We start from the raw sequence: 15,725 nt of genomic DNA on the forward strand, positions 1-15,725 counted from the left end.
AAATCCTCTGCAGCATATGACACAGTGTCCCTGGACATAGCTAAAGGAGACCACCAAACACTCCACACACACAAACACATGTGGGGGCAGACAGAGTTTCCCCCCCAAGAATGGCAAGAGAGACACAGAGATTGGAGCCAACCCACACACAGCGCTTTTAGTAAAGGGAGACCCCTTGTCAGCGCTGACTGTGCCCCTTAATAGGATATACAGTCATTTTACAGCCTCCCCTCCCTTCTACAACCCCCTGGTACCGTGTACAGAAAGCTGGAGTTGCTGTGACCTGTTCTTCCTCTCAGCGCTGTGCAGGCAGGAAAATGGTGCTGGAACGCTGCTGGGTCCGATCTGAGTACAAGCTCCGCCCCCTCAATGGCACTGTCTTCCCGCTCTTCAAGGATTATACTGGCCTGAGGTAAAATGTGCTGGCTGAGATCCGCGGACCCCGACAGACTTCTGGACCAGTGTGGGGGTAATCGCTGGCCCAGAGCGCCCCTCACAGCGCCGCACCATGTGCCTCTGAGCCTCCAAGGAGCGCAGTTAATACTGTGCTCCCTGCCCATTGCCGCCATCTTCACACCAGCCCCCCGCTTGCTAGGGTGGTTGGTGTCTTACTCACCACTCTACAGCTCTGTAAGGGGCTGGCGACATGCCCCTGTAGCGGAGAACGATCCGACCCCTCTGGAGCTCAGTGTCCAGTCAGCGGAGACAGTGGCTCAAACCCCGCAGGGTGGACATTGTTCCCCCTCTTAGTCCCTCGCTGCAGGCAGGCTGTTGCCAACAGCCTCCTGTAAAAAAATAAACTCTAAAAATAAACTTTACTAGAAAAGTTCTGTAGAGCTCCCCTAGCTGTGACCGGCTCCTCCGGGCACATTTTCTAAACGGAGTCTGGTAGGAGGGGTATAGAGGGAGGAGCCAGCCCACACTCTCAAACTCTTAAAGTGCCAATGGCTCCTGGTGGACCCGTCTATACCCCATGGTACTAATGTGGTCCCCAGCATCCTCTAGGACGTAAGAGAAAAAACATTTGTCTATCTTTTTTATGTTGACCATTTTCATGTCGACCTTTTGTACTGTCTACCTTTTGACCCTGTCGACCTAATGTCTGTGTAACATATGGGCCCTCATTCCGAGTTGATCGGTCGCAAGGCGAATTTAGCAGAGTTACACACGCTAAGCCGCCGCCTACTGGGAGTGTATCTTAGCATCTTAAAATTGCGACCGATGTATTCGCAATATTGCGAGCACAAACTACTTAGCAGTTTTAGAGTAGCTCCAGACTTACTCTGCCTGTGCGATCAGTTCAGTGCTTGTCGTTCCTGGTTTGACGTCACAAACACACCCAGCGTTCGCCCAACCACTCCCCCGTTTCTCCGGCCACTCCTGCGTTTTTTCCGGAAACGGTAGCGTTTTCAGCCACACGCCCATAAAACGCCGTGTTTCCGCCCAGTAACACCCATTTCCTGTCAATCACATTACGTTCGCCGGAGCGATGAGAAAGCCGTGAGTAAAAATACTTTCTTCATAGCAAAGATACTTGGCGCAGTCGCAGTGCGAATATTGCGCATGCGCACTAAGCGGAATTTCACTGCGATGCGATGAAAAATACCGAGCGAACGACTCGGAATGAGGGCCATGGTGTCTATCTATTGACTGTCTAACTAGATACGGTCTATCTATCAACCGGATACCGTTATGTGCATAGGACAATCCACACATATAGGATGGCAAAGCTAATCATCAGAATTCACACCAAGGCGCCCCGTAGTGCAGTAACACGTGAAAACACCAAATGTGCTAAGTATATTAAAATAAATACGTTACGAAAATATGAGAAAATAGAGCTTCACTGATATCCAATAGTACTTCATAAGTAGTCCCAATAGCGAGAAGGGGGCCCTAATTTGCACACCATAATAAGGTAATGAGGTGCTACTCTGCTTGAGACTTAGGGGTTCATTCCCAGTTGATCGCTAGCTGAAAATGTTCACTGTGCTGCGGCAAAAAAAGGCACTTCTGCGAATGCCAAAGTAGTTTCACACAAGGTCTAGCGAAGCTTTTCAGTCACAGTTCTGGCCGCAGAGTGATTGACAGGAAGTGAGCGTTTCTATGTGTCAACTGACCATTTTCATGGAGTGATTGAAAAAACGCAGGCGTGTCCGGAAAAACACAGGCGTGGCTGGGCGAACGCAGGGCGTGTTTGTGACGTCAAATCCGGAACTAAACAGTCTGAAGTGATCGCAAGCTAGGAGTAGGTCTGGAGCTACTCAGAAACTGCACAATTTTGTTTTGTAGTCGCTCTGCGATCCTTTCGTTTGCACTTCTGCTAAGCGAAGATACACCCCCAGAGGGCGGCGGCTTAGCGTTTGCACAGCTGCTTAAAACAGCTAGCGAGCGAACAACTGGGAATGACCCCCTTAATACAATGTACAGAGGGAAAAAGTAGCAGGTGCATTATCTCACACTAGCTCACCCTGTAATAACCAGAGGCATTTAGCACATTCCTGGCCAGAGATATGAGATTATCCACCGCACCTAGGTAGCCTCTCATTGGGTAAGTCCCTAACACTAACTACAGGGGTTCAGGTGCGGTGGGTAAGCTCATAGCCCTGGCCAGGAATATGCTAAATGCCTCTGGTTACAGGGTGAGATAGTGCACCTGCTACTTTTTCCCTAAGTAGTCCCAATACCAGGAATTTCTGCCTTTTTAGTTAAGGCTCCATATCATAAATGGAATTAAATATAAACAAGAACACAGTGTATTCCTGCTTACAAATATATCACTAAAAACATACAATATTTCACATACACTGAATAAAAGTTAGATACCTTATCTGAACTGAACAGTTTACCAACGGATAACATCCAATGTGTTTCACCATGACGGAGCTATGTCCTGACTGTCACCAAGCAGGGCTGGTTCTGGGGCTCTGTGCGACCCGGGTGACGATAGGGGGCGTGGCTTCGTACAGGGGGCGTGGTCATTTACGCCCCCTGTACAGACTGAAATGATGTGCGGTGCGCGATGACGTCATCGCGCACCACACAGTAAAGGACCTCTCCACGAAGGGAAACTAGACACGTACACGTCTAGTTTCCCTTCACAGCGGGGGAGAGCGGGGGGCAGCGGGCAGCACAGCAGAAGCGGATCTTGCCCTGGTGCGGCGCCCCGGGCAAAAGTCCTGCTTGCCCGTGGCAAGATCCGCTACTGTCACCCAGACACATTTTGTTAGAATCTGGAAGACGCGCAGTTCCGCAGCTCCTGCTGAGGATAGTTCTAGCGGCTGTAATAAGTCCCCTGGCCATGGCCACAGGATTGTTAAGCAAGGCTGCAGATAAGAAATAATATGGAAATTATTACATTATCAATTGGGGCCAATGTATTAGAATGTTGCAGACTGTAGAGTAATGATTTGGAATTGAGAAGAAATGACCATGAGACATACCAGCCCAAACAGTCCCAATCTGTAACCGAACAGGGGACTGTGCTTATGGGATACTGAGTGGGGTTCATTGGAAAGTTTGAAGAAATATTGTGTAAGCTAGTCAGCAGCAAATTTCATGATAATACATATACTCAGTAGCTGGTTTTCTCCATGCCAGTAAGAAATATGGCCGCCTGACTGCTGGTCGGCCATTTGTCTATGGACAGGTATAAGAGCCCAGTGCACAGCAGCATCAGTGGCAGTTGACAGTTGAAGCTCTGGTGGCTGATACGATAGTCTTGCCTTGGAAGAGCGAGCTAGTGTGCTTTGCAGCAAGTGTTATACTTCCAGCGATTATCTTGTTGTTCAGAACACAATAAAATCTGTGCTTTTCCTGAACATTTTTTTTATTTTATTTTTTCTATTTGGTGGATTTATTTAACATCTGGAGATGAGCCGGAGAGAGCTGAGACGGCTCCTGGAGGACCAGCGAACATGGAGCCGTCAAGGAGATCATGGTAAGTGAGATATTTTGGGGCAGTGATTTCAATCTAAGGGGCAGATTTATCAAAGATTGGAGAGAGATGAAGTACCAAGCGATCAGCTTCCAACTGTCATTAAAATGACAGGAGCTGACTGGCTGGTACTTTATCTCTCCCCACATTCCCTTTCTCCAAGCTGTGATAAATCTCCGCTGTGTCCTCTCACCCTGTGTGGCATGCGGGCGGCAGTTGGAGGTAGCTGCACATTAGTTATATGTCCTGCCTTACACTTTGTGGGAGATTCATGAAAGCTCGGAGAGAGATATAAAGGTCTATGTATTTAAGGCTTGGAGAGAGATAAAGTGAATGGAGATAAACTACCAACCAACCAGCTGTCATTTCTACAACACAGCTTATAACATGTCAGTTAGGAGCTGATTCACTGGTACTTTATCGCCATCCACTTTATCTCAGGCTTTATACATAGACCCCAATGTACCAACCAATCAGCTACTAACTGTCATTTTACAGTCAGGGGGGGGGGAGATATACCAAGCCTTAGACTTAAAGTGATATAGTGGATAGAGATAAAGTACCAGCCAATCAACCATGTTACAGGCTGGATTTGAATGATGACTGTTAGAAGCTGATTGGCTGCTACTTTATCTCTCTCCAAGCACTGATAAATATCCCCCCATGCTATGTTACCCTGTGTACCATGCGGGGGCAGTTGGAGATGTGGCCTCCATGCATCAGTAATAAATTAGGGCAATTTGGCATTTTGCAGATCATTGTGTAAACAAAATCTACAATATATAGGGATCACAAATTCTGACCAGTGATTGGTAAATCAGGTTTTTGTACATGTTGAATTTCAGATGAATTAAAGCTGTAGATCGCTAGTGTATGGTAACAATCAGCAGATTTGCAGACCGTTACTAGTAACATGATGAGCCTTTCCAGACTCAGCAGATCTGTATTTGCTGAAAATGATCTGCAATCACTAAACAATATCTGTAATGTATGGGGGCAGATTGGTGGATTGGGGAATCTTTAACCACTTAACTAATTACTTTTCCCTTTAAAATCATTCATAACATTCTTTTTCTTACTTTTTTTTAGTAATATAGTGTCAAAAGTATTTTTGAAATATGATATGATATTATGCTCATCTCCAGACCCGGATATCCTTGTCACAAACTGGCGGACACAGTGGGGGGGGGGGGTCACATGTGATCTGACTGTGCCAGTTAAGTGGTTAAATGGGGGGAATCATTGAATCTGTGAATTATTATTTTTTAGTTTTGTGATAGCTGAAGTACTGTACACATTATCTCTATGCCCTGCCTCACACTCTCTTATTCTCATATATATATATATATATACAAACCATCCGGCACTTATAGGTACTGCTCATAATAACACACTGGTGCTGAGGATCTGGGATCACACATAAAACAAGGCTAATGTAGGATCTATTGAGCTGACATCTCTCTTCAGTTGCTGGACCAATAGGGGGAGGTGACGCAGTCTGATGACAATGCAATGTGCTCTGAGTGTCAAAATAAACTGGCAATGGGGTGTGAGGGATTAAATAGATCATGGATGGGTGTGAGTGGTGCAGGATTAAACTCTATGGAGGCCCCAAGGCAGAAAAATCTTGGTGCCCCCCTCGCAAATTATCTCAATACATTTTTAATTTTACCAACCAATTTTATCAACCAACAGCCTATGATCTGGAAACTGTAATGTGAATCTGAGGTCTATGGTTTATGTACTATACAGAGTATGGGAGATATGTGTGTCAGGTTGGAGGGATTATGTGCATGAGCTGGATGGAAAGATTGGGGTGGAAAGAGGAGTGTGAGCAGATAGTGGGGAGTGTACGGGGTCCAGGGTTGGGTGAGATGTCACCAGCAGCCATGAGAAGGTACAGGGTGAGATAGACATGCCCGGATGAATTGTGGGTGTGAGGTGATTCTGCTTATGTAGGCCTGAGAGTGCGCTGGCGCAGGGAATAAAGCAGGTCATGAGTGCAGACTAGTGAGGAGGGACGCAGTGATGGGGAACTAATGCAGAGGGAGAAATAGGAGCTGACAGCTGAGCTCTGGGTCCAGCAGCTGAACAGAGATGGACACAGCCAGCTTGGCCCAAAGTAACATGGTGTCTCAGAGGTCACAAAATCACCAAGTCATTGTATGATGTAAGGGGTTTCTCATACTCAGCCCTCAGGACCGCTGACAGGTCACGTGCTGCAGACCCCCTAGCTGAGGCACAGGTGGGCTCATCACTCGCTGCATCTGTCACATTACAAAAGTTGCAGCGCATTCATTGCTGACTGACACAGTCTTGGTAGATATAGGAGGTCTGGAAAACATGACCTGTTAGGGGTGCTGAGGACCAAGTATAAGAAACACAGACTTGAACCATTAAAGCTCAGTCCTCAGCATGTTTTAATTTAAAGACCAGTTCAGCTTTGTAGATGTTTTTTTTAAAGTGTTTTTCCTTTTCCGCTACCCACTTAGAGAGTTCCTTAAAGGCTATTATTATTATCATTATTATTATTTTTTATTTATTAGCCGCCACAAGTGTTTTGCAGCGCTGTACAAAGGACAGTACAGGGAGACAAAATGTAATATTACAGTAAATAAATAACAAACATAGAGTACAGGCAACAAAGAACACCACAATTCTCATACATAATACAGCTTAGATGTAAGTAGTGAGTGAGTGATCAGCGTACTACTAGGAGCTGGTGGGCATAGATAGAGATGAGCCTTTACCAGCAGAAGAAAAAGACAGTATAGATGTTCACTGAGTAGGAGAGGGTTTTGACAATAAGAGGAAAGAGGGCCCTGCTCTGAGGAGCTAACAATCTAGTAGGAAGGGGCGACAGACAGATGACATGAGGTGCAAGCAAGCAGGAGGTAGACCAGACTCTCCCACAGCCCTGACACCCTTATTCAGTGTCGGACTGGGACATGAAGGGCCCACCGGGGGAATGCAGTGATATGGGCCCATACTTAGGGGTGTGGCCAGCCTACAAAGGGTGTGTGGCCAGCCTCCACAAATGCTTGAAATACACAATAGTTTAGTGCAGAGTAATGCAACATATCTACCATGTATAATACAAGTGCACAGTCTGGATCCTGATCCCTAGGAAGGAGTGGGCCCTCAGGCAGTGTGGCCTACCGGTGGTTTCCCTGGTACCCCTGTGGGCCAGTCCGACCCTGCCCTTATTCCCATCTCTTTATTACCCTCCCACCTATTCTACCCCAAATAATGCACCCTCACATCTAGCCCAATCTCCACTCTGAGCCGCACTCGTTCCTCTGGTGCCATTCATTTATTTTCCCTCCGACCACTCATAGATGTTATAGGAGCTCCTTGGGATACTTATGGTGGTTCTGTCTGAGAATCACAGGGTTCTGGTCAGCGACTGACTGTCTGAATGTTACAGTCACTGGTATTACCATACCCTACTCCGCTGCAGACACACACAGCAGTACTCACTCATGCAGCTAAATGCAGCTAATTGTACTGCTGCTGCTCATTAGAAACATCCAGCGCTGCCTCCCTTCTCTGCTCTACTCATCCTTATTTGGAAAATCTACACCTGGAATACATTTATAGTGTCCTGCTTGAGCACCCCAGCCAGTTTGCATATATTTGGGCACGTTGGGTTTGTCACAACGAGGCCTCCTCCACTATATCCCCTGCTTAGGTCTGATATTTTATCACTTTCTTAATGATTTGTCATGCCAGCACTCCCCCTTCCTTCTCCCTTCCCACCTGTACCACTACCAACACTCTCTTCTAACTACAATAAATTAAACAACTCTTATTCTTCTGACAGCCTCTTACAGTGTAACACTACCAATGATATACCAAAATATTATTATATTTGTATTATTATTGCTGTAACTCAAATTATTGATCAACAATTGATTGGTCCATGTTATCTATAGGTAATTATTATGGCTACTATATAAAGGTATATCTTTTCAGATGAGTCATCCCAGACCGTGTTTGAGGAGAGGCTGCGGTCTGAGCGACGCAGAGGTGTGAGAAGATCTCGTCGGAACACCCAGGAACATCCATCAAGCGGAGCAACATCTCCTCGGCTGCAGAGACCTCGGAGGGACCACAGACATCGAAGCCGCTCTCCTCTTCCTACTCCTCCGGTAGCAACAACGGACAGACCAAGCCCAGATCCTCGCCCTGGTCCAAGCTCCCAGCAACCAGCTGAGAATGAGCAGAATCTTCCAGCCATGGTGATTGAGATCGACGGGCAGAATCTCGCGGCCATGATGATCGAGATTGATGAGCAGAATCTCCTGGCCATGGTGGAAGAGATCTACGGATTCCAAATGACCACCATTGCAGAGGATGAAGCAGCACAACCATGTGCTATCTGTCTGGTGGAGTACGAAGAAGGGGAGCCAGTGATCGTCCTGTCCTGCAGCCACAGGTATCATCCAAGCTGCATCACACAGTGGTTTGACATAAATCTCAGCTGTCCTGTGTGCCGCAGAGAGTGCATCCCAAGGCCAGTCGTGTGCCTGATCCGCTGAGTACAGCAGGAAGAGGAACATCTAAATCCCCATCTTCTCTCCATTCCATACCATCTCCGCCATTCTGCCCAGTTCCATCAGCTGACTACTATATCTCCTGTACTCCTACCACCCTCCTGCGGCCTAGGCTGGACATATCCACAGACTCCATCACCACACTGGGCCTGATTTATGTCCTGACGCTGTAGCGGAACATGCAGTCAAGTACTGATGTTCGGTACCTTGCACATGTGCCGGACCCATGCATGTGCAGTACAGGTCTATGGCGTTGGTCATACTATGGTATTAGATTATCAGTGATTGACGGTCTGATGCTGCGTGAGGACAGGGAACGGGCAGTAACAGCCTCAGTTTCCCTAAATGGATTTGTGTCGCCGCCGTTGTTGGGGAGGGATGCGGTTAAGAGCTCCGTCTGAGGTTGGAGATATCCTGGCCCCTTCATAGTAGATAAGGTGGCTGACTTCCGTGACTCCTTGGGTCACTCGGCCTGCTTCCATGTAAGCAGCGCGATAGCTCCGCCGTCCACATATGAATCAGGCGCACTGTGCTCCTACCAGCCAGTGGCCATCTTATGCGTGGCACTGGGGGAATCCTATGCATACCCCACAGCCATCCTGCTTTGGACAGGATAGTCCCAATTTTCGGGAACTGTCTGGCTGTCCCACCCACAGGGCACACTGTTCCGGGGTGGTGGGGAGTTAGGGGAAGCACTCTCACCCCTGCTCTGCATAGTATAGATGCCATGCGCCCAGAATCCACCAGGGCCTGATTCAGAGATGGATGCAGATCATACAGTAGCTGCATCTATGAAGGCAGCTGCTGAATGAAAATATATAATGGCCAAGGAGGCGTCTTGTACAAACAGACATTGCATGATGGCTTCTCTGATCCGCTGCTGTTCTAAGCATTGTACCATCTGTATGAGCATCGGTCATCCGAGTAACCCTCAGGCCTCTTCACGCCAAAAAAAAGGGTCCAACATCAGTGGCAGAACTTGAGAGTGGTGGGCCCATGTGCAAAAATATGCTCTGGGCTCCTCTCCTCCGCCCTATGGGAGATGCAGTGGGTGACAGCGGGGAGAGGCTGTGGGTGACAGAAAGAGGGAGAGGGAGACATTGGAAATCAAAGGGTGATGGGGAAGGCAGAGGGTGATGGGGAGAAGCATAGGGTGACAAAGGAATGCAGAGGAAGACAAGGAGAGGTAGATGGTGATGGAGAGGCGGTGGGTTGGTTATAGCAAAAGGCAGAGGGTGACAGGGAGAAATTTACATGGAGAGGGTGACAGGGAGGTAGTGGGTGAGAAGGAGACAGTTGGTAACAGGGAGATAGTAAGAGACAGGGAGAGGGTGACAGGGTGATAGTGAGTGGCAGGGAGAGGGTTACAGGGGGATGGTGATGGTGAGTGGCAGGGAGAGGGTGATGGTGAGTGGCAGGGAGAGAGTGACAGGGTGATGGTGAGTGGCAAGGAAAGGGTGACAGGGTGATAGGGAGTGTCAGGGAGAGGGTGACAGGGTGATAGGGAGTGTCAGGGAGAAGGAGACAGGGTGATAGGGAGATTCAGGGAAAGGGTGACAGGGTGATAGTGACAGGGAAAGGGTGGCATGTAGATAATTGGTGACAGGGAGAGAGTGGCATGGAGATAATTGGTGACAGGGAGACAGTGACAGTGTGATAGTGAGTGGCAGGGAGATGGTAGTATTAAGATAGTGGGTGACAGTGACAGGTTGACAGGGCGATAGTATCAGGGAGAGGGTGACAGTCACAGGGAGAAAGTGACATGGAGATACTGGGTGACAGGGAGAGGGTGACAGTAACAGGGAGAGTATGACATGATGAATGTGGGTGACAGGGTGATACTGAGTGGTAGGGAGAGGGTGGCATGGAGCTAGTGGGTGCTTGGGGAGGCAATAGAGAAAAGCAATGAAGTGGCTGCAGGCAACGTCATTCAAAAGTTTACTTACAATACTTCTGTGTCCAGGTCCTACAATACTTCTGTGTCCAGGTCCAGGTCAGATCAGCGTTGCTTGGCTGTGAGATGGGCTGGGCTGTCTCTACATGCAGTGGCAGGGCTGGCCTCCATCCACTCTGCTTGGATACGATGCAGGGGCAGATCTAGACTTTACTTTTAGGGGGGGTAATTATTTCTCCTGACTCCTCCCCTTTTTCATGCCAACTCCTCCCCTTTACAATGTCTCTTACGGTGACCTGGGCCAAGTGCCCAGCATCACTCCTTATATGCGGCTCAGGCCTATGGCCACAGGCCTGAGTTTTAGCCATGCGCATAGTGCCTGCCTACCATGGGGCAGTTTGGGTGAACTGGGCCTAATGCCCAGAGTCACCTTATACTCCTACAGGGGCCACACTTAACTGATAGGGCCTAGTGCCCTCTGACATGCCCACAGGCCTAAGCGTGAACTGAGCCACAGGCCTAGTGCGCGATATCTGCGCCCTGAACCAAAGGGCCCGCCTAGTGCGCCACAGGCCTAGTGTCTGATTTGACCCCACGGGCCTAATGCCTGAAATCTGATGGTCTAGTGGTGAAGGGGGTGACTTGCGTGCCTCACTGTGGGCCTACCTACCCTGTTGGAGAAGCGATGCCCGATCCTCAACTTCTGTCTTTGGTCGCCGCCCCTTCTCCATGGTCAGCCGACGCTGGAGGTCTTCATTCTTGATGGCAGCGCATTCAGGCCACTTTCACAGCCTCAGGAACTGCCAACTCCTCCCCTTTACAGTGTCTTTTCTGGTGACCTGGGCCAAGCGCCCAGCATCACTCCTTATATGCGGTTCAGCCCTACGGGCCTGCCTACTTGTGGGCACGCAAACTAATAGGGCCTAGTACCCCTTAACTGGCCAAAGGTCTAAAGCATGACTTTTAGCCATGGGCCTAGTATCTGCCTACCATGGGGCAGTTTGGGTGACCTAGGCCTAATGCCCAGAGTCACCATATACACCTATGGGGCCACACTTAACTGATAGGGCCTAGTGCCCTCTGACATGCCCACAGGCCTAAGCCTGAACTGGTCCACAGGCCTAGTGCTCGACCTCTGCACCCTGGGTCAAAGGGCCCGCATAGTGCGTCACAGGCCTAGTGTCTGATTTGACCCCAAGGGCCTAATGACCAAAATCTGGTGGTCTAGTGGGGAAGGGGGTGACTTGCGTGTCTCACTGAGGGCCTACCTACACTGTCGGAGAAGCGCTTACCGGTCCTCAACTTCTGTCTTTGGCCGCCGCCCCTTCTCTGTGTTCAGGCGGCGCTGATGATCTTCTTTCTTGATAGCAGCGTATTCAGGCCTCTTCCGCGGCCTCGGGAACTGCTCCCGCAGCATCCTCTTCACTCCCCGGCCACTGCGATCCCTTCTTCTTTCTTCTATGATGTCTGTCTTCTTCGGTCCCAGCAGTGGCAGCCCAGCATCTCCAGAAATGCTGGGCACACCCCCAAAGTGTTGCACCTCCCAAAGCTCCTGTCAATCCTACAGGGGGTTTCATAAAACAAACTGCTATCAGACATCGGTGCTTATAACACTGTTGTCATCTCGATAAAGACGCTGCACAGCGTAGAAATGTATAGAAACAGTGTTTTGATATTGGTCTGACAACCAAAATCCATATTTCTGAACCCACTGCGTATTGATACCCGGGTTACATTTTTCCAGTGGATTGTATATAACATCATTATGGTACAGTTGTCTTGTCCAATCGCATGTATTTATCACTTCTAATAAATACTTTTGGATTAGAATACGGTTCTTTCTGGTTCCATATATATGTTATTTGAGACATCAGTCTCTATCATTATCCAGCAATAGGGACTACAGAAGTCCAAAGAAACCTTTATGTGCGTCACATCTATTTGTTACAAGTAAGCATACATGTAAAAATCTGCTCAAGTTTGCATCTATCACCACTTTGAGTGTCGACGTACAGGAATGAGAGACTTATAATTGGATTGGGACCTAGCACACTCTTAAGGTCCGTACACACTTAACGATTAAATGAGCGGCGTCGCTCATTTTCCCCCTCCTTGAGCGACGTCGCTCATTTAATCGTTAAGTGTGTATGCCGCCAGCGACGAACGATGCGCGGCCCCGCGGGTCGGCAACGATTGTCGCTGTCGGTAGGGCATGCATGAAGGATGTGGACTGTCGTCCACGACCTTCATGCAGCGCTGGCGGGGGCGTGACGTCACTGAGCGATATGAGCTGTCATATCGCTCAGTGTGTACAGTCGGCCGCCGGCCGGCCCGGGAGGGGGAAACATTAGACGATGTCGCTCACAGAGCGACATCGTCTAATGTGTATGGGCCTTTACCTTCCTTGTATCACCGACTGGTGGAGCTGTGTTTATTCACAGTATTACACTATTGTGTGATTTTCTTGTTTCTATGTGATTACCATCGGACATTACATCGTTTGACTCTATTGTGAAATCACCACATTGAGGATCAACAAAAGTTTGGGACATTTTAAAGCGCAAGTGAGGTTGTACCCTTTTTTTTTTTCCATATGTTGTTATAGGTTGGTGAGCTATTTTGTACTATCTCGTGCTGCTTCATTGTGCAGCGCCATAGGAGGAATTGTTTATTGTATTCTTCAGCTCCTGCCCGGCCTCTGATGTCAGACAGGGGCGGTGCCTATGACGCAACCAGAGCTGATTGGCTACAGCAGAGTATACTAGGGTGCCTGCTGTGGTTTCTCCTCCCTTTTTGCTCACCTCTGTGGCTTCAGCTTCGGGGGTGGCTTTAACTTTTTCAGAGTTTAATGAAGAGCTGAGAGAAGATGAAGCTGTTTTCTCGGCGGAGGCATCGGTGTCTGGTCCGCCTGAGACTTCAGGTGAGGCACAGCCAGATTAAGGGAGGGCCCAGGGGATACGTTACCCCGGGCCCCATAACCTCTCAGGGCCCCCTGTGCTGGACCAATTTGTTTTTCAGAGATGGAGACAACCTTGTCTCCATCTCTGCAGCGGTCAGGGCCGCCCCCATGCACAATCAGAGCGCCTGCCTGGCTGCTCCTCACAGAGAGCTCTGATCGGCAGAGCTCTCTGCATTGGATACAGTGCACCCACACAGCTAAGGCCGGGAGCTACTGAGCATGTGCAGTAGCAGCTCAGCTCATATGGACTCCGGCAGTGACTCGCCTCTTACTTATTTGGTTAATTTTGTATTTTGTGTGTGTATGCGTGTGTGTGTATTTGTAGGTATGCGGTGTGTGTGTATGTATGTATGTATGTAGTGTGTGTGTGTGTGTGTGTGTGTGTGTGTGTGTGTGTGTGTGTGTGTGTGTGTGTGTGTGTGTGTGTGTGTAGGTATATGATGTGTGTATATGTGTGTGTGCGTGCTATGTGTGTTTGTACTAGGTATGCTGTCTATGTATGTATGTATGTATGTATGTATGGTGTGTGTGTATGTGTATGTATGTATGTATGCATAATATGTGTGTGTTTGTATGTATGCTGTATGAGTATGTATGCTGTGTGTATGTATATATATATATATATGTATGTATGTATGTATGTATGCTGTGTGTGTTTGGATGCATAGTGTGTGTGTGTGTGTGTGTGTGTGTGTGTGTGTGTGTGTGTGTGTGTGTGTGTGTGTGTGTGTGTGCTATATGTGTGTGTATTCATGATATGTGTGTTTGTAGGTATGCTGTGCATGTATGTATGTATGTTGTGTATATGCAAGTATGCTGTGTGTGTGTGTGTGTGTGTGTGTGTGTGTGTGTATGTATGCTGTGTGTGTGTGTGTGTATGTATGCTGTGTGAATGCATGTATGTATGGTGTGTGTTTGTATATATGTATATGAACACACGCATATTATATATATATATTGGGCCTATATCAGTAAGGATTGCAAAGTCTGCTAAGATGCAGAATTTGCAATCCTTGTGTGATCGCATGCTGACAGCTGCCCATCGCAGGGCAAGACCACCCAGCATGCTGACCGCCACCGCCACCCCCTCCCCCCTTGAGCAAGCAGAATTTGCGATTGCACAGCAATTTCTGCTTGATTGCAAATAATGGGTAGCCTCCTGCCGGCGCAGGCCGCCAACATTTTTGTGATTGCAGCGGCTGTGTGTGACATCATGCAGCCATCCCGACCACGCCGCTGCCGCACTCCATTCACGCCGCCGTGTACCCGCAATGCTCCGTTTCCAGCTAGGAATTGTAACGTTGCTGCCCAATGAACGTCCACCGTCCATGCCCACGAATGCCTCTGCCTGATTGTCATGCAGAGGTGTTCGCATTTTCTGCTGGAGCCCGCAGGAAATGTGGGTGCATGCGCAGGAGAGGCCCTGCGGATTTCCCCGCTTCCTTTTAGTAATTCTTACAGTTGGATCGCAAATAGTCGACCATAGTCCTCAGGGCGCCCCCTTGACTTGAGTTCCCCAGACCCCCGTAGCCTTTATCTGGCTCTGAGATGAGGCACCGGGGGAATCAGACGATGATGATAGATCTTCCTCCTCCTCTTCGCTGTCACCTTCTGCTACTAGCGCAGTCAGGGTATAGAAGCGTTCTGCTAAGTATGCTAGACAAGAGGCTGTTAGGTGCGGCTAAGCTCCGGCGGGTTTAGATAGTTTGCGCAGGGCTTAGCAGCGTTTAGGCGCATGCAGGACTTGTTGCACTGTTTGTTGGTCTTGTACGTCTCCCCCTGTCCTCCCTACTCGGGGATTAGCTACTCGCCACTGTTGGCAGTGGGAGTCTAGAGGGATTTAACAATTTTTTACCTGGACTGACGGACTTAATTCGGCTTAATTATACTTGATTTGGCTAATTGGATTTTAATTATATGTCCCTCAGCAGGTTTTAAGTTTTACCTCTAGCCGAGTTTACTTGTGTGACACCCCCCCCCCCCCCATTTATTTGTTTTACCTCCTATCCTATTGTACCTATATGTTGCTTCGATTGGCCTGAAGCTCGTTTACATGGAATTTCCATGCTATCTTTTTTTCTTTTTGGCAGATCCTCATTTCATTATGTTTCCAACAGAACTGTTACTATTTTACGTGTCAGTTTGATCATTTTCTCTGGTTCTTTCCATCCCTTATAGGTTTGCTGGGCGATAGGCGCAAGGATGGCATAGCTGCCCGCTCATGTCTTCTGCTCGGCTAGGTTTATGGCTTTAAGTTTACGCCTTTAAAGCTCATTTAAATAAATAGATAACAGTTTCTGCCAAATTCATGTCTCCGTGTCGTTAATTTATATAAGGTTTATGTTGGTTATCACTGATGCATACACAGGGCAATCCTCA

The 15,725-nt window shown here is 48.3% G+C and overlaps 1 protein-coding gene across 1 annotated transcript; it reads left to right on the forward strand.

Annotated features, from left to right (window-relative positions):
- The first annotated feature begins 3,682 nt into the window (after positions 1 to 3,682).
- Positions 3,683 to 15,651, forward strand: LOC134910529 (E3 ubiquitin-protein ligase RNF12-A-like). The gene is made up of 2 exons (XM_063918652.1): positions 3,683 to 3,940; positions 7,913 to 15,651. Exons 1-2 carry the CDS (start codon positions 3,874 to 3,876, stop codon positions 8,476 to 8,478), a joined length of 633 nt encoding a protein of 210 aa, XP_063774722.1. The 5' UTR covers positions 3,683 to 3,873; the 3' UTR covers positions 8,479 to 15,651.
- The last annotated feature ends 74 nt before the right edge of the window (positions 15,652 to 15,725 follow it).

The sequence above is a fragment of the Pseudophryne corroboree genome, chromosome 1, assembly GCF_028390025.1.
Source record: "Pseudophryne corroboree isolate aPseCor3 chromosome 1, aPseCor3.hap2, whole genome shotgun sequence".
In the NCBI taxonomy this organism is placed as follows: Eukaryota; Metazoa; Chordata; class Amphibia; order Anura; family Myobatrachidae; genus Pseudophryne; species Pseudophryne corroboree.